The sequence below is a fragment of the Carassius carassius genome, chromosome 14 (genome assembly GCF_963082965.1).
Source record: "Carassius carassius chromosome 14, fCarCar2.1, whole genome shotgun sequence".
Taxonomy (NCBI): domain Eukaryota; kingdom Metazoa; phylum Chordata; class Actinopteri; order Cypriniformes; family Cyprinidae; genus Carassius; species Carassius carassius.
This window is the reverse complement of record NC_081768.1, coordinates 26,005,885-26,024,432: the sequence shown is the minus strand read 5'-3', so window position 1 is coordinate 26,024,432 and position 18,548 is coordinate 26,005,885. Positions and strand designations below refer to the sequence as shown.

The following is an 18,548-nucleotide window of genomic DNA, read 5'->3' as shown; positions in this document are numbered from 1 at the left end:
TGAAAAGGAATAGTGCAGACCCTGGACAAAAATGTCAGTGTTCATGCATGCTAACAAACAGAGTATAGGCCTACTTTAAAAGCTTGCCTGTACATGCACTGTAAAAAACTATGTACACTTTGGGCTTAATTATTTTGATGAAAGAAGATTGTGTTTCTTTGGAATAACATGCACTGATGGATTGTGCATAATAAGACCAGGACAGTATCGTAAGAAAGTAAGGCTACATATACACTAATTTGAATACTTTTGTTAGATTAGATTTGTTTTTGTCCTGCAAAACCGGAGGATTTTTGAAGATGCTCTCTCAAGTGGATACATTTTCAAATGCCATTTTCACGTAATATTGTGGACTGTCGAAACAGGCATTCAAAAGCGATATACTGTATACACATACTGTACCAATACATATCTTCATATTGATATTGAGCCTTATGTGCTGTTCACGTTCACACTCTTCACATCACAGAAAATGTGCTTGCAATTGTGGCCCTCCAGCAAAATATGAGGCAGTTGTGTTTAATGAAATAAATCTAAATGAAATAATCCTGCCATAAGAATAAAGTTGAATCTTTTTGTGAGTTCTGTCTGCATTATCTCTGTGAGCTCTTATGGGATTTTATAAGGCAAATGTAGGGCTTTCCAACGTTTCACTGTGGATAAGATACATCTGGAAAAGGCGAGTGTGGCGACCAATAATAGTATATAAAAAAAAATTATTTAAGTGTAAAATACAACACATTTAAATCAACGTTTAAAATTTACAATGACTGCATGGTAAAGACATGATGTAACTATGTGATACGAAGCATTCACAAATTGTGTGCTTGATGTGTATTAACAGTCTGATAGTTTCAATGCAAGTCTGTGTATGTGACATCACATCACAAATGTAGAGTCTGAATGTGACTGTGAGGGCTTTGGGTCAGCATTTGGGATAGGCCTTACAAACACTTTTCAAGCAAAGTTTTGCACAGTAGCTCTGGCTGTGTCTAAATCATACTGTGTGAAACACTCACCTGGGCTGTCAGAGTGGCACTGGGGTGACAGAAGAGAGCAGACCTGGCACCTGTTCTCAGACCGTGTGCTCTCCTGACAGTCTGGTGACCTCCAAGTGAAATGGACAGCGCCTCCTGCAGGAAAGGAGGAAATACAGAATATCACTGTGACATTCAAGAACAAAGAATGATATTCAAATAATGTTCCCTGTAAGTGGAAATATTGTAATCAGAAGTTCCAAACACATGAATGAAAAAATGCAGTTGTATATACAGTCGTGGCCAAAAGTTTTAAGAAATTACATAAATATTGGAATTTGGAAAAGTTGCTGCTTAAGTTTTTATAAAAGCAATTTGCATGCCCTCCAACAGCAACTTCTTCCAACAATCCAACAACAGTTTGGTGAAGAACAATGCATTTTCCAGCACGATGGAGCACCGTGCCATAAGGCAAAAGTGATAACTAAGTGGCTCGGGGACCAGAATGTTGAAATTTTGGGTCCATGGCCTGGAAACTCCCCAGATCTTAATCCCATTGAGAACTTGTGGTCAATCCTCAAGAGGCGGGTGGACAAACAAAAACCCACTAATTCTGACAAACTCCAAGAAGTGATTATGAAAGAATGGGTTGCTATCAGTCAGGATTTGGCCCAGAAGTTGATTGAGAGCATGCCCAGTCGAATTGCAGAGGTCCTGAAAAAGAAGGGCCAACACTGCAAATACTGACTCTTTGCATAAATGTCATATAATTGTCGATAAAAGCCTTTGAAACGTATGAAGTGCTTGTAATTATATTTCAGTACATCACAGAAACAACTGAAACAAAGATCTAAAAGCAGTATAGCAGCAAACTTTTTGAAAACTAATATTTATGTAATTCTCAAAACTTTTGGCCACGACTGTACATATGGGAAAGGGAACACAAATTGATGAGTTGTGATGTTGGAAGTGGAGTGTCGATTTAAAATACTGCAGAAACTGATGAATAAAATAGATTATATCATATTAAATGATTTTCCATGTTATTTCAGTCATTTTATAAGTGCAGGAGTGGAAAGTGAATAACTTGACTTTGACTGTTTGCTTTACATAACTAATTATTTAATACGTCTCAGAATGCTGACGGTTTCAATAGCAACCAGGACGCTTCTAACGGCAACTGCAAAGATGCACTGACTTAACCGATTAGCGAATGGCTCTTTCATTCAGAAGGCGGGGCTTCCTGCGACTGAGCAGCCATATTGAGCAGTGCATTTTTCCCCAATCAAAACTATTCGAGTGCCATGTCTTGGGTATTCCAGTCTTTGATTCAGATGGACTTTTCAGGGTTTGAGTTTCCCAGGTACACTTGAAAGCAGCATAAGAATTTTTCAATAGCCTTCTAATTTATTTTTTATATAGTTTATTTTAGGGCTGTTACATACTGCATGAAAAAAGGAAATTGCACCTTTTTTTCTACGCAATTTCAACTTTACAGATATAAACTTCGTAATTGTGAGAGATGACGTCAGAATTGCGAGATATTTAAAAAAAAATGTTATCAGAATTATGTGATATAAACACGCAATTGAGAGTTATAAAGTCAGAATTTTGAGTTTATATCTCACAATTCTGACTTTTTAACTCTCAATTACAGAAATGAAGTCTGAATTGTGTGATATTTACTCGCAATTGCGATTTAAGTCAGAATTGTAAGTTATAAACTCCTAATTCAGAGTCAGAACTGGACTTTATAACTCACGATTGCGAGTAAAAAAAAAAAAATCTGAATGGCAAAACATAGGCCTTAACTCACAAATGCAAGAAATAAAGTCAGAATTGTGAAACAAAAAAAAAAAAATCACAATTACATATTTTTATTCAGTGGTGGAAATGGCCTTTCATAGTTATAAGGAGAAGTGGGATGCAGTGGAGAAATTATTTTTGAAGCAGCAAAAAAAAAGACTATTTTTGACTATGTTGATATATAAGTTTCAGGAAATGATCAGGTTATGAAATGAATACCCTCCCAATACCAGCAACATCTGTATTCCTAAATGTACTTAATAAACCAATATATCAAATATTTACCAGATGGCAGTGAAACGGTGACCACAGAGCCATGACACAAACTGAAAACTGACCCATTACACCCCTACCAAATACAGCACTGAAATTTACCATCCTCCTTTCACTTTACTCATCATATAGCAGCTGTTCCCTATCAAATTATGACCAGTTACACACATTACAAATTAATTATGCAAAAGCTCAGTACTACAGAGAGCTGCAGGTGGGTATGTTGCATCAAAGAGGCAGAAAGCAGCGGGGGACAGCGTGTGGATGTGAGGGAATACGTAGGCGAGATGTAGCACAGGTTGAGCGGGGTCAAGGACTCAAATGTCTGCAAAGCTCTTATCTTAATTTAATGCAGGCGCCGAGCTCGTAGATCTCGCTCTCGACTTCTGCAGTGTATTTGTATAGCTCCCAGAGTGATAGATAAAAGGGGTCATGTCCATCACCTCAGGAACGAGAAGAAAGTAATAGAGATAAAATAACAGGGTATGCAAAGCCAGAGATGAGATTTCACATTGTGTCGCCAGTGTTCAATCGCAAAGCAGTGACAGGACAGTCAATGAGAGCAACTCAATTATTTTGTTGAAGAGTCACAGTCTCAGGCATGAGTGAACCTCTTGGCCACTCAGCCATGACAGCAGCAATTAGCCCTGCCCTGTGTAGGCTGTGAGGATATCCCTCCTTTAAATCGTCCCATCAAAACCTATTACTTTTGTGAGATCCACTTATAATGTTAGACATGTCGTTTATTTTAGTCTCAACTGTTAGATAGCACACTTACAGTCCATTCACTGACCATCTGATACATAGGCCTCAAAAAAGACAAACACTCTCTCAATCAAAAGTTTTTTTTTTTTTTTTTTTTTTTTAATATAAACTGGTTATATAAACGGTACTAGGCTGTCTTTCAGAGGAAGAATGTATCCATTGATTTGCCTTGATTAGAGGCATTAAACCTTTTTTTCCCCTCAAATATTTCTTTGGAATAAATCAATATACTTTCACTTTTAAATATACAAAAATGTTGATGATCAAAGAATATCTTTTAGACTGCAGATATTAAAGAGACGTTAGAAGATAAATATTCTGGAACAATGAAAGTTGGACTCCTACTGATGACTCGAAGGTGTGTAACGTTGTAAGAAAGGTAATTGAGCATGTATATGAATCTATTGTGCCAACTATTCAGAGCCAGTGTTGTGCTTAACCTAGTAATTGTAATTGTTTATGATGACCTGAGGTTAAAAGTGCATGCTTGGTGTGATTTGTTAATTGTATGCCGTGGATTCATATGCAAGAAGATTAAAAAGACCAGCGGTACAGTTTAGAGATGATCTGATCTACCAACTATTTGGTAACATTTGTCTGGCAAAAACAGACATCAGTTCTTCCTCTTCAAGTGTGACCAGATGTCTTCACACAATAGTTCTGCTCATCACCACAGTTCACATCCTTAGATACTAGGTGGGGATATTCAAGGCCTCTTCTGCCAAACTGCAGGGCTGTCATAAAGCAACCATGTGTATTCCTGTTGATTAGCCGATCACAGTAAACCACAGCATGACAGTTTCCCCCCAAAGATCAAAACGAACAACCATCCAACTGTCTGGTTTTCTTTTGTCAGCACAGTGACAGTGGGGCCTTTAGACACAATGTACATAAGAACAGCCTGACAGACTCAAAATCTGCTAATATAAAACATATATTTCTAACCAGCATCTGCTTTAACACATTGGCTTTCAAGGAGGTGGGGGGATGGGGGTCGGGTTGCCGACAGTTATGTAACATCTTTCAGTTCAGAATTAAGCCGTTTCATCACTGTGGGAAACTTAAACCACAGGAAAGTCACACAGTTTAAATGTGACAACATGAAGTCGCAACTACTGCCTCAGAACCAACTGGTTTAATAGTGATTTTCAGGCTGATTTATCAGGGATAAGCTCGTGATGAATTGACAAGTACCTAGGAGTGAGATATTTGCAAGGTCCTCGATACACTCAACGTAACGACCTCTATTTAGTTAATGGTTTTGAGATTATAAACTTTGCATGTGTGCCATTTGACATCAAAACAAGGAGGAACCTCATTTTGTCACATTTCGGGCAATAGATTTCAGTCAGTCAGCAAACAAATAAATGAATGTAACCGTTTTAGAGAACATATTCTCATTATGAGATTCCCTATGAGGTTAAGTTCTGCTCTTGTTCAGAGACTAGTAACAGACTTACAGTTAATATATGACCTGACATACAGTACAAACGAGCAAGTGATAATGAGGCCCCTGTGATACACAAGCGCAGAGCACAGCAGTTCTAAATACAGACACATGGTTGAGAGAAACAGGAGTAAGACATAAATAAAGTCATGCACGCAAACTTAACACCCAGAAAGGCTTACAGGCCCACAGCACATGACACAGGAGACATACCAAAAAACGAAAGAGCTGTACTTCGCATTAGCTGTACTTAGTATAGCAAGGTGTGAACAGGCCTCAGTATCTGGAAGATCTTCTCATGTAAAAATCTAATTAAGTGTGTCCAACATATGGCAATTCTATGAAAATATCGACCATAGCATAAAAAAGAAATCTACAATTTGTGTTTTACTGGAATAAAGTGCTTTAACAGAGTTTTGAAATAAACTGCATTGTTTATCTACAATGTGCGATAATATGAACATTTTCATATTTTTATGGCTTTCATATTTTTAAGGAATAGAGGATTCCTTACTCTAGTTAGTTAGTTAGTTAGTGTATATATATATATATATATATATATATAACCTTTGATATATTTACAAATTACTTATTTATACACATTTAACGTAAGGTTAAGTTAATCTAAAAACAAAATTTAACATGTAAGTTGTAAATGTAAATAACTATTGCTGAATAACATTTTTCTGCATTTATTTTTGTTACTGTATGTTAAACTTGTATCAAGTCAGACATCTTTCAATACTGTGAGTAGTTCATCCCATTATTTTATATCCATGTTGCCTATATGGCAAAAATATTGATGACTAGGTTTATACTTCATTTTAACCATACCAAGTTGCGCATGCTGTAGTATGTACTGCACAAACAGCCTCAGTGACAGAAAAAGATACATAAAGAATACTTCTGCTATGCAGTACTGCATTATGTGGGCAGTGTAATATGTAATCTTTATTATAGGCATTAATATGGCAGAAATAAACGTGCATTGCTTATTCTACTTCTGCATGAAGTATGAAACAAGCCTTAGTTCATCTTCCCAAATCAAAACCTGACTATATTTTTTTCAGATGTTCTGTCTCTTTCTACAAATCAGATTATAGACACAGTGGATCAATATGCTGGTAATTAGTATTTTTTCAGGAAAGTTACATTTTGAATGCAAATGTCACGTCCAAAAAGGCTTGAGTCTTTGGCTACTGGGGTGTGTGTGTTTGGAGGAAAGACTTTTCTCACATACAAAGCAATCACACTGTAGACAGCTGCTGGAAAAAAGAGAGCAAAAAATCAATGACTGCTGTCTATTGCATCAGTGTGAATGAGGGATAAAAGCAGCTTTCACAGCTTGAGTGTAAATGGAATAATGAGAGGGGGTCAGTGTGCAGGTATGCATTGTTGGAATGATGAGAGGCCCTCCGAGACATTAGGCTCTTTTCTGACCATTTCCTTGTATTGGCAGTGGTTTCTGGGACAAGCATCTCCATTAGGACATACTGTATAAGGGATTTGAACAAACATCTAACTTTAAAGGTGCCATAGAATGCAAAAATCTCTTTTATAAGGTGTTCTAAAACAGTTGTGTGGCCACAGTGTAGGGCTGGGCGACATGGCATAAAAAAACAATCCCGGATTTTTTCACAAAAAATCCGATTTACGATTTAAATAGATTTATTTATATATTGAATAGATTTATAACTGAGACAAGATGATTAAAAAAAAAACTATTACATTAATGCTGGAAAGACTCCGCAGTGAGTCAGTGTCATGGACGTAGGACAGAGCAAGTGTAAATATATTTCCCGCTGCGCTAAAAGTCTGTCTAAAATTGACACCACACTACAATTCAAATCATCTGAACATAGTGTCAGAACACAGAACGAGTTTACTGATGGGGATCGTGTCGCATCACGCCGCATTCAGTGTCGACTACATCACTGGGTTCTATTGTCTTTTGTTGGATCGCGCCAGTCATGTCAAGTGTAGACATGGCGTGAGTTTATTAATGGGTTATGTTAAAGCCCTGCTTGTTTTTAATGTTTTATAAAACATATGTATTGATTGCATTATCATATCATTGTATTATTTACTGCCATGCGAGCCACAAAAGTAAAGGTTGGCGAGCTGCGCAAGGAGTAACACTGCTGTAGGTTGATTTTTGATGTGTATGCTTGTGCTGCCGCAGTCTTGTTCTTTTTTCGTAGGGCGAAACATCTCTCTATGGCAGCTCTATGGCAAACACGTGGGGGGACAGTTGGGCCCATTGAGAACTACGGGAGCCCTGAGTGGCGCGTCGGTGGATGTTAAAAAGAAAACCAATTTTCTTGTAAACAAATTGATGTAAACTACACATGCAAGTTAATAAATAAAATCAATTTATCGCCCAGCCCTACCACATTGTGTGAAAACAACCAGCCTATAATGCAGGGTTTTTCCACACAATATCAAAACTTGAACGCCACAAATAGATTTTTTCAAAAGGCTTTGACTTCATTGAAAAAAAAAAAACATGGGCACTGCATATTTCAAAATCAAAAAACGTTGAGTGTATTTTTATATCACTGGTTTTCAAAAAGAAACCGACTGTACTTAGAAAATTTTCAATTTCATTTTCATTTCTTCTTGCATGTAAAACTTGATAAGGCAGCGTTTGTGAGCTCAGCGCTGCTTTACAGCCGTTACCGGAGAAACTTTCTCGCTCCTAAAGCCCCTCCTGCTGGCAGAAAATGAATTTGCATATATATGTATATATGTGGGCGGGGGAGTGCCACCACAAATAGAGTGTAAGGCTGTGGGAAACACTAATGATAAAAATCCACTCACTCATTGTTTAATAATTCCAAAAAATCATAAACCATCTCTCCGCACAAGCAGTTCCAGACTATGATGATATAGTCAGTGAAAGTCCCGCCCATTTGTGACGCGCACTGCAAATATACACAGCCCTGAGTGAGAAGCTGCGATCCGCAATTACTGTTCTCTTGCTGTAGCTGCTAGGGGTACTATGTCAGTTTCAAAGAGCCATTAAAAGTGTTGTGTGCTGGGATGCAGCAACGAACATAGGGGTCTCCATAGACCGCTGAGGACACGGTGGTTACATTTCATCTTCAAAGGAAATGTCCCAGAAAAAAAATTGAAAAGTCTTATACTTTGTGCTAACATTTCACACCAGACTCGACTGCCTCACAAAAGAGGGTCAGTTCAGCACTGGAGTTGTGCAAAGATTGCTTCTAACTCCGGACAAAGAAAGCATCACGCATCATATTTTGTTTTCCAAAAGAGCTTTGGCTCTCTGTAAGGCGGACTTGGCAACACTGGGAAGCGGGAGCAGCTGCTCATTTTCATATAAAGAGGACATACACTTAAACCGGGCATTTTGGCTCATAACCTAAAAGTGGCAATTACAATAAGCTATAAAAATTATCTTTGGGGTATTTTGAGAAACTTCACATATACTCTGGGGACATCAGAGAACAATTTAAAATATTGTATCAATGCATTCTATGGCATCTTTAAGTTAGAAACTTGGTGCAGAAATGTCCTGAACAGTTTTTGCCCAAATCTGGTAGTCTGTGGCTAGTCTCTAAAGTGCATTTTACTTTAAAGACATTTAAATTTCTAGATGTCAACAAGTCAAACCAATTCCCCAACAAGTCAGTGTTTCCCATATCTGTTCCCAGAGGCACAACAACAGTACACACTTGGATATCTTCCCTTAAATCAGGAGTGGTCAACAATAGACTTGGAGAGCCACAGTCCTGCAGAGTTTGTCTCGAACCAAAAACCCTTTCTCTCCTACTCAAACACACCTGAATTAGCTAATAAAGGTTTAAGGTTTACTAAAAAAACTACAGGCAGGTGAATTTTTAATCAAGGCAAACTCTGCGGCTCTCCAGATACAATGTTGGCCATCCTTGCCTTAAAAGATCCATGCATTTCATTTATTGGAGAAGGGGTAGGCAACTCTGGCCACTGAGACTTTTCTGCAGAACTTATAACTTTAACCCTAATCAAACACATCTAAACAAGCTAATCAAGGTATTTAAGATTACTAAGTTTAAGTTTATCATATTTGTAGCAAACCAACTTGATGGAATTTTGGATGTTGGAGAAAACCAACTGGAAATTTAGGATTTTCAGGGCAAAACTGCCCTGTCTCATATTGGAGTCTACTAATGAGCTGACTGATCAGTTATGTTTTATTAGAAGGAGTTCAAAGAGTTTTGCTGGTGTGCCTCTAAGGAGTAGGGTTGGGAAACACTGCCATAGGTGTTTGGACATAGTCCTGGTGGGCGATAAAATGGATAAAAGTTCTTAAAGAACAGGCCTGAGCCTTTATCTTGGACCAGAATATATGATACATGAGCCAGTAAGCAAAACCCTAGCAGGCACCCACTTCTCGCGGACTCTTCATAACCTTTTGGAGATCTTTGAGAACACACTGATTAAGATGAATTGTAAAAAAGATGGGTGTCATATTCTAAAGGGCCACCTACCAGCAGTTTAACTCCAACTCTAATTAAACACAACTTAACCATCTAATCAAGGTCTTCAGAATCACGAGGGCTGCATCCGAAAGCCTAGGCAGCTTACTTGCTGCCGTATGAAGCTATGACTTTGCAGGCAGCGTTTTTGCACAAAGGCACCTCATGAAACTGTTTTCGGACAGGCTTCTGAGGCAGCATAAAGGTTTAATGATCTACAACAAAACAGAATGAATTTTAGTGATAACTAATACTTAATCACTATAATACAGATTTCTCGCCAGAAATATCATCAAAAGTGCCAACAAATAGTCAGAAATATACATTTTATACACAAACTGACCACCAAATGCAACTTTCATACACCATTTTTATTTTTTAGCTCAACAGTCATGGAATGGAATGCACATGATTTTGGGATATCAGAGGCAGAGAAGGATACATCTATGCTGCATTCAAATTCTATAGGAAGAAGGTACCTCCAGAGATCAGAAGTAAAGCAGAATTTGGGTTTGGACATGCCTCGATGCCTTCTTGGCTTAGAATTTTAGAGCTTTCGGACGTAGCAGATATCAGGGCTAGGCAACTTCGGTCCTGGAGGGCCGCTGTCCTGCAGAGTTAAGCTAAAATCCTCATCAAACACAACTAATCAATGCTAATCTTAAGCACAAGGGTTATCCAGTTTATCTCAACTGTAATTAAACATAGCTGAACCCAGTAAATCTTGATTACTACAAACTTTTACTGATCTGAAATACTGAGGATAAACTCTGCATAAAGGTGGCCTTCCAGGAGCAAGTTTGGACACCTCAAGACATACTGAACAGCCTGTGCTTTTATCTCAAACAGGCAACGTAGGTGTATTGTGGTGCAATAAGGTGCAATGGGGGACAGACTGCCAAAACCTCAAGAATCTGTTTGAGAACCACCTACTTTTAAACAAGAAAAACCTTTCTGACCAACATGTAAAGCCAATTTTTGTTTTGATTTTAAGTGCTATTTAAAAGGTTTTATCAGAAATACTTTATTCTACACTAGAAGACCAACTTGAAAATTCTAATAGTTTCACAGTGGTTATAGCAACTTTATTTCCAAATGGACTGGTGCACTCCAGTGGCTGTAAAATGGGCAGAAGTCTGTCGATAATATGGATGAACTATCAGTCCATAAATGTACAGTACAGTCCAATACAATTTATATACTAGGATATCTGAGAGAAAAAAAAAAACATACTGTATTCTGTAAGAATGACAGAGACCCAGAGTTCAATACCCCCAGCAAATATTAGAGAAACCCAACATACTCTCTCAGCAGGCTCAATAACAGTGGGATAGGTAATCTCTTAAACTGGCTGCTCATGAAGAAACAAAGATAATTTACTTTGGTTTTTCATTCATAATGAAAGACCCGTAACTTGGCAAGCCTACAAAAGAGACACAGAGATTGCAGGAGTTGCCATTCTAGTCGACACACTCTAATAAATGTAGCGGAATGATATAAAATTCAGATTGTCATTCATATTTACAACTGTTGTTCACACTAACATTTTCTCAAAGGGGGAAAAAAGGGCATATGCTGCAGAGCTGCGGTCACTAAAAGATAAACAAAGCCTGTAAGAGCCCTGTAAACCTAAGAGGTCCTTACAATGTCAAGCGATTATAAAGGATATTTTTGCGCTTGAAAACAACTCCTCCGCTCATTGTAGCAAATTACCTTTCACTTTCTCTCTACTCTTGATCTACATTTTCCAGACTGTTTTCCTGACATTTTCAAAGTATGCCCTTTTGCTGGGAAAAACAAGAAAAAAAAAATAGATATTGTCCAGTTGTCTTCCCGCCGCAACTTTCACAAAGCAGGTCACGTGGAAAGAAATCCACAGTGAATATTAGGAGAAATGCTGATGGTGTAGGTGTGTGGAGGTGCAACAGACAGACAGACATACAGAAGAAAGAGCGGACAAAGACAGATGGCGGAGAGATGCCGGTAAACTGTCTGACAGCAAAGAGCGGCTCTGTCATATGCTAAACGGGGAATTAGACAGTTGCTTCCTGAGAGCCTCTTTACCATCTCATTTTCATGCACCCTCTCTCATGCACCTCTATTAGCAGATCTTTCTCAAGGCTCAAGTTGTTCCTCCACAAGAACATATCCTGCCGCTAGCTGCTTCAGTTCAATCAAAGATGATTAAAGAAAGCAGCTAGCTATACACTATAATATATACATATACACACACACATATATATATATATATATATATATATATATATATATATATATATATATATATATATATATATATATATAAGATGTTTGTTGGATCTCCCTGTTTAAGTGCGTCCAATTTATTTCACATTACAAATCATGAATTGTGGGAACCAAAATCCTATATTCTGAATTTCCCACAACCCAATATGTACAGGTTTGTGTATCTGTGATCACTTAATCTCAGCTTGTGAAAGCAGCCTATACTTATTGGCCCCTGACAAGCCCCATAAGGAGTGTGAATGGTCAATTAGTTGAGTTTTCCAGTGGAGAACAGGTCTTTTTTTCATGACACCGTTTGAATAACTGTCTGTTATTAGTCCTGCACTGCAGAAAGCTCTGATTATGTTACTGGTCGCTGAACAGTACTTGGCACTCTGACCTTGACAGAGAAGCCTACCCACTTTGTTTTACTTGAGACTTACCCGCAAAGATCAGATACTCCATTGGCTAAGGTATAATGTTATGCAACTTCTTGTGAAAAAATGGAACAAAAAGAAATCCCATAGAAACAACTGTCTTCAACAAACATTTATTCTAAGTGACAGCAAGACAACGGTTTTTAAATAGTACCTCTCCTTTACAAACCCCATGCTTGAAAAATCTAGATCTTGATTAATTCTCGGTTACAGATGCTATTTTCTTTCCCTAAGAGTTGATTCATTAATTTTTGTAGACAACTTTGTTGAAGTCCTTTTTGAAGAGCACTTGATCCACACTATAGTTTTTTTTATTATAGAGCAAGATTCACTGAATCACAGTGCTGTATTGATGCAGGGCTACACAATCAAATCACTCGGAAAAGAAAATATGATATGGGCTTGATGAGTAAGTCAATACAAGACCACATTAGTCTGGGACTAACACTGCAGCTGCATGTTAGAGTACACCTTGTCAACAACCTGAGAGGCTAACTGCCAGTGCTCTTAACGTAAGGTGTTAGTGCCGATCAGCTGGCTGTAATATTTCACAGATCACACATAAATGAAGGGAGAGTGGGTGCATTTCAGCAGGCTGAATTGGAACTTCCTAAAAAAGCACCGTGTTTCCACAGCAACTCCATGGTGACTGGGAAAAGTGTGAGGTCATAGGCGCTGTGAATGCCGTCTCTTTTCTCCTTGCCCACCTGAAAGCAGCTTGCCCTGAATGTTCATACTGCGCGTGGAACAATTCAGTCTAGATTTGCATGCCTTTGTGGAGTCGCCGCAGGCTCACCCACCGCAGCAATTTGCCAGTGAAACAAATCTTTTGTGTGCACATGTCTGTTTTCTGTCTGGGTAATAAAGAGGGAATCCTCAAGGATACCCTGGTGAACCCAGAGATTTGGGCACTGAGGGATTCTGTCAGAAGCACTGATCCTGGCTATAGATTTACTCTGTTTTTCTCTTTTTACTCCTACCTTGATTTTTTTCCTTCTGTTCCTCTTTTAGAAAGATCAAAAATACCAATCAAGACTGCAGAGCTATAGAGAAAATCCATTTGTCAACTCAGCACTTGAAACGTGATACACTTTGAAAATATGAAGCCGTGGAGAAGAGTGGTCCATTGCAACCATCATGAACTACAGAACAGTTCCAAATCATTTGACTACCCTCAAAAACTGGTTTGGGTTTTTTTTTTTTCACCCTGGGTTTTGCCTGTTGGGTAATTTTGATGTTATTAGTGTTTGGTAGTATTGTGTAACCCGCTGCCCGGTTAAGAATCAATTAGGGCTGGGCGATATATCTAACAATATGATCATGCGCATCTAGTCAGTTAATCTGGTTCTGTGATTGGCGTTTAATCGCCATCACCTGCTTTCAAATGGAGAGGCGCTTAATAGACAGAGCCGTAGATCACTGACAAGCTACGCAATATTGCGTTCATTATTGAAGGCGATTCATCTGGGATAATGAACGCGATATTGCACAGCTCATGGAATACTGTATTGCACAGTTGACACGTGACAGAAAAGTATGCATTGTTTGCATTCGAAAGGCTCCAGTCGGTGGACAGTTATTGCACAGGAATACTGCACAATATACATGATATTGCACACTATGATTAGGTGAGTGCAACGGAATGCAAACAGAACTGAATAATATAAAGTGTAAACATATATGGAGTGAGTGCACACTGAGGTATACAGTGGGGTATTAACTGGTGTAGGTTGAGCTATAAAACGCCCCATCAGATAGGTGCATTTCTCAGAAATGATGTACCTCTTCACAAACTACCAAGCCTGCTGGGTTACAGTAACCTACTGCTGATTTGCCGTTTTAAAACTGGATCAGTTTACCAATGGTCATTTTGTCTCTTATCCAAAAACAAAACTGCTGTCTGAGGAAGAGGTTGTCTTTGTGAATAAATGTATAGTTTGTATGCACTTATATTACTGCACAGAGTACATCTGTAGTTTCAGCCTTTTTAGTAAAAGTAACAATGTTTGCTCTGCTTCCAATAATTCACATTACCTGTTATTAGCATTTGTTGTGCATGTAAACACAGACTCATTGGTTTCCCACTTTATTTTAGCCACTACGTCTTACATTTCCTCAGTTTCAGAATGAAGGTCGCAGTATATTGCAACAGTCTAGTGGTTTACCAGTTGCTAAGGAAACTTGATGTGACTGTTTACACCAGGGTGACCCTCACACAGTCTGTTCTGCCTACTTAACCCATCTGATAATTAACTGTTAGGGCTATTAACTGTTAATGAGCATGTCAGAGTTTTCCTTTGTGTTCATTTCCCTTGTGACACATAAAATCATGTACTGCAAATTCTGTGTTTGTGTGCACTAGAGCTCGCATGGCTACTTATTTTTTACTAGTCAACTAGATGTCCACAACCTTAGCCAGTGAATGCCATACAAAACACACAGAGAAGTCACACATTTGACAACCTAACCCCAAAGTGTTAGTACTTCTATTTACAGGAGCTTAAGAATGCATGCACTTTGACAGTGAAATTAACCTTGTATCATGACGAAAACATTCAAATTATGGATGTGCTATACATTTTTTACAGACGATTAGATACTTTAAATGATAAATACTATATGCCATGCCAAAATTACTCACTGTAAAACGATCTGGTAGATTAAATTGAATAAGCATGCAAAAGTAAAAGTGTGTTTATTCATCCATCAGTGGTAGTTGGAATGTCAGTATCACTATGAGCAGGGCTGCAAATCTCCTGCTCAAAAGCCAAGGCTGACAGGATGATCCACAGCGCATACTCCCCCATCAAATATGCTGTTTTCCCCAAAGACTCATTTGACAAAAACACAATTGTGCCTTAACCCCCTAACTAACCAAGGCAGCAAACAACTTAACTTCATGCTTGCAATTACAATACCCGTTTTCATTTCCAGTTACGGTTCACTGTGGGGCTTAAACTTAACGCATCACTAAACAAATCAATTGTTTTACACACAGTTGAAAATAGTCTCCATGCCAATAATTCTCCAGGACAGCATTCATCCCCTGAATGACCTACTATCTATCTACTAGGGCAGAGTAGTATGACAGAATATAAATTAGTCAAGATTTTCCTGTTCATATTGCATTATATTTGCAAACAGAGAGCGATGAAGAAAGAAGGAATAAAGTGGAATGTGACCTAAACAAGTTGAGTCAAGAATTTCCAGCATGGGAGGTGGGTGCGTTAACAAGGAAGCTAAAAACTGCACCCTCTAGCGTCAGTCACTAGTGCCCTTCTTGAGATCAGGGGAGTGAGCTCTTAGAAAATGGCCTCCGTTACACTGGCACAGGTGTCCAACCGCACTCCCACCTGGGTCACCGCACCAATGTAACCCCTCCGGTTCTACTCCCATCACTTGCTAAGTGAGATTGGAACCAGTGATTCTATCATGGGAGGTGGGTGCTAACAAGGACACTAAAAAATGCCAATTCAACTTGCAAATGCGAGAAAGAGACAAATATATAATTGACAATAAATAGTGTCTCTTTTTTGATGCATTTAATTTGAAATGCAAATTAGCTTGAATCAAGTTCACAGAAATGAAATCTAAATTATATGAATAGACAAGATTTCCCACAAGATTCATGTCAGATTATCGCTTGGAGACATGCAGAATTTGCTAATAGCAAGTTGCTTGGAATGGAGGTGACCTCTTGGGTTCACTCTTTGCACATTCAGCTGCAAAGAACATTCTCAATGGACAATGCACTTGCTTTAAACCTGGTCCTGTCTTCTTCACCTGTAAATTTGAAAAGGGTATGAATGTGGATGATTCTTCATAAATTGTTTATAAATTACTTTTTTTCTTCTTCTTAAGAATGGTTTCATGAATGATTCCCAGATAAAGCTCTGGGGTCTCATTTATAAAACTCTCCATAGATTTCATCCTAAAAGGTTATGAAGCACAAAAGCTAGATTTTGCGCCAGAACCTGCGCAAAAATCCCTTTATAAATCCCAATCAGGGGAAGATTGTGTGTACCTGCATTTCCACCTCGTCTCCTCCCTGAAATCACTATATATGGAGCTTAAATTGTTATTTTTACTATGCATAACCTCATCTGCATATAATTTCCATGCTTATTCCCACCACGTGACACCATGTTTAACACAGAGACATTAAGGAAATATGAGATGGGGACTATAATGCCATTTGTGGCATACACATACATTTTTATTGCTAAAAATGATCCAATATCCTTGTTATGTTTTATAATAAATATATAAAAATATCGGTGCGTACATATTACGGCAAGTTTATTTTTTATAAATCACGATATGTGCGTGGAAAATTGCGTACGCATGTTTCTATGCCCATTTTGTGCATATGCAACGTTTATACTGTAAATGAAACCCCTGAACATTTCTTCAATGAGGTCCAATGTGAAGCAACATTTCCTTAGGGATTCTGCACTGGGACACTGTCCCAAACTGACCCACAGACACCTGCTGGTCAGGTGACTGTTTCAACTCAGGGGCACAGTGCGACTACAGAGTAATGAAACAGTGGGAAGCTGAGTCATCTACATCAGGAGCACCAATGCTCAGCACAGACACAGCGGCACATGCTGAATTAAGGATGAGAGCGGCGCACAACTGCCCTCATTATATCACACACTTTGGTTCAACCATGAGAGCTGCTTGAAGCACTTATTGTTATGACTGCTCATATAACATACAGTATAATGGAAAGCTTAGAAGGATAGTACTGAAAGCCATGTGGAGTCCAGCAGAGCCCAAGGGACAATACTGTCAGTGCTTTCCTTCAGAACGAATTAACCTTCGGCTACATGGACATCATGAACAACTGCTTTTCTGAACGATATGATCGTACTACAGCTAACCCATATAGGTCTGACAATTAGGAAATGTGGGAGATCTCTATCTTTTAAAAACACTTTCAACCAACAACAGTGACCTAAAACAAGCCCTATCATGTAGAATAACAAAACCACCATGTCTTAATGACATCAGGCAAATTAAAAGTTCCATTCCTCTGTGGTATCTTGGGACAGTGTAATATTTCTGTACATGGCAAACTTACCTCTTGGATGTTTTGGATTCTGCATGGAGGACCAATGTTGATTTCTACATACACCACAGAAGAAAATCCATTTTAATTTGACTGCGGTCATTAAGACAAACATGGTGGTTTTGTGGTCTAATTGACTAAATGGCACTTAAAATGAACATTTTTACAGTTGGCTTCCATTAATTGTCGTACGAGAGAGTGGCATTCCAATGGATGAGGTAGGAAGTAGGTATTGTATAAGCTCTGGTGAGAATATGCTAGGCTCACAAGAACCAGTTTTGTTTAAAGGAGTCATCGGATGCCTATTTTCCACAAGTTGATATGATTCTTTAGGGTCTTAATGAAAAGTCTATAACATACTTTGGTTCAAATTTCTCTAAAATTTTCCTCCATGGGGTGATGCATAGTTCTCTGAGAGACTTTAAACTTTAGCCGCATTCATCATGAAACTTATATGCTAACATACTAACTAGCACATTATTAGGAAAGGCGATTTGCAAAATTCATAAACTTTTAATCACTTCTTCTGGAGGTGAAACAGGATCACAAATGTTTCACGTAAAAATACACATTTAGGTAGATTGGAGGACAAATTCCCTTCAAAAACAAACATACTCCACTGCTTCTTCAAATGTGGATCAAATGTTGAGAGTAAATGACGACTGCTATGTTCATTATTACTTCCAACAACAAAACACCTCAATCGCTTAGGAGACATTGTTCTCTACAACCGCTGTGGCATCAAAACAATGGTGGACTGACGCCAGCTCAGCTCAGAATCAGTTTGTCAGTCAACAACCGTGGGAGTGGCCTGGGTCTGCATCACTCTGAATCTAAGAACGGCTTGATTTGAGAAAGGGGATTTTATTTATCTGGATTAAAATATTACAATAAAAACACTTGGTGGGTTTTTATCATTATAGGGTGGGTGTGTACATGTAACCCCTCTCTCCCGGGTCCTCACCAACACACCTTGTACTTGCTCCGAGTGGGCCTCTCACCCGGGGTCTCCGGCATGGGAGGCGGACGCACTAACAAGGAGGC

At 38.6% G+C, this 18,548-nt stretch overlaps 1 protein-coding gene across 1 annotated transcript in view; it reads right to left on the bottom strand.

Annotated features, from left to right (window-relative positions):
• Positions 1-18,548, bottom strand: part of mcu (mitochondrial calcium uniporter) — an 88,581-nt gene that overhangs the window by 59,180 nt on the left and 10,853 nt on the right. The window contains exon 2 of the mRNA XM_059566786.1: positions 1,020-1,133. Coding sequence (XP_059422769.1) covers positions 1,020-1,133 — 114 coding nt within the window. The remainder of the gene's footprint in view (positions 1-1,019; positions 1,134-18,548) is intronic.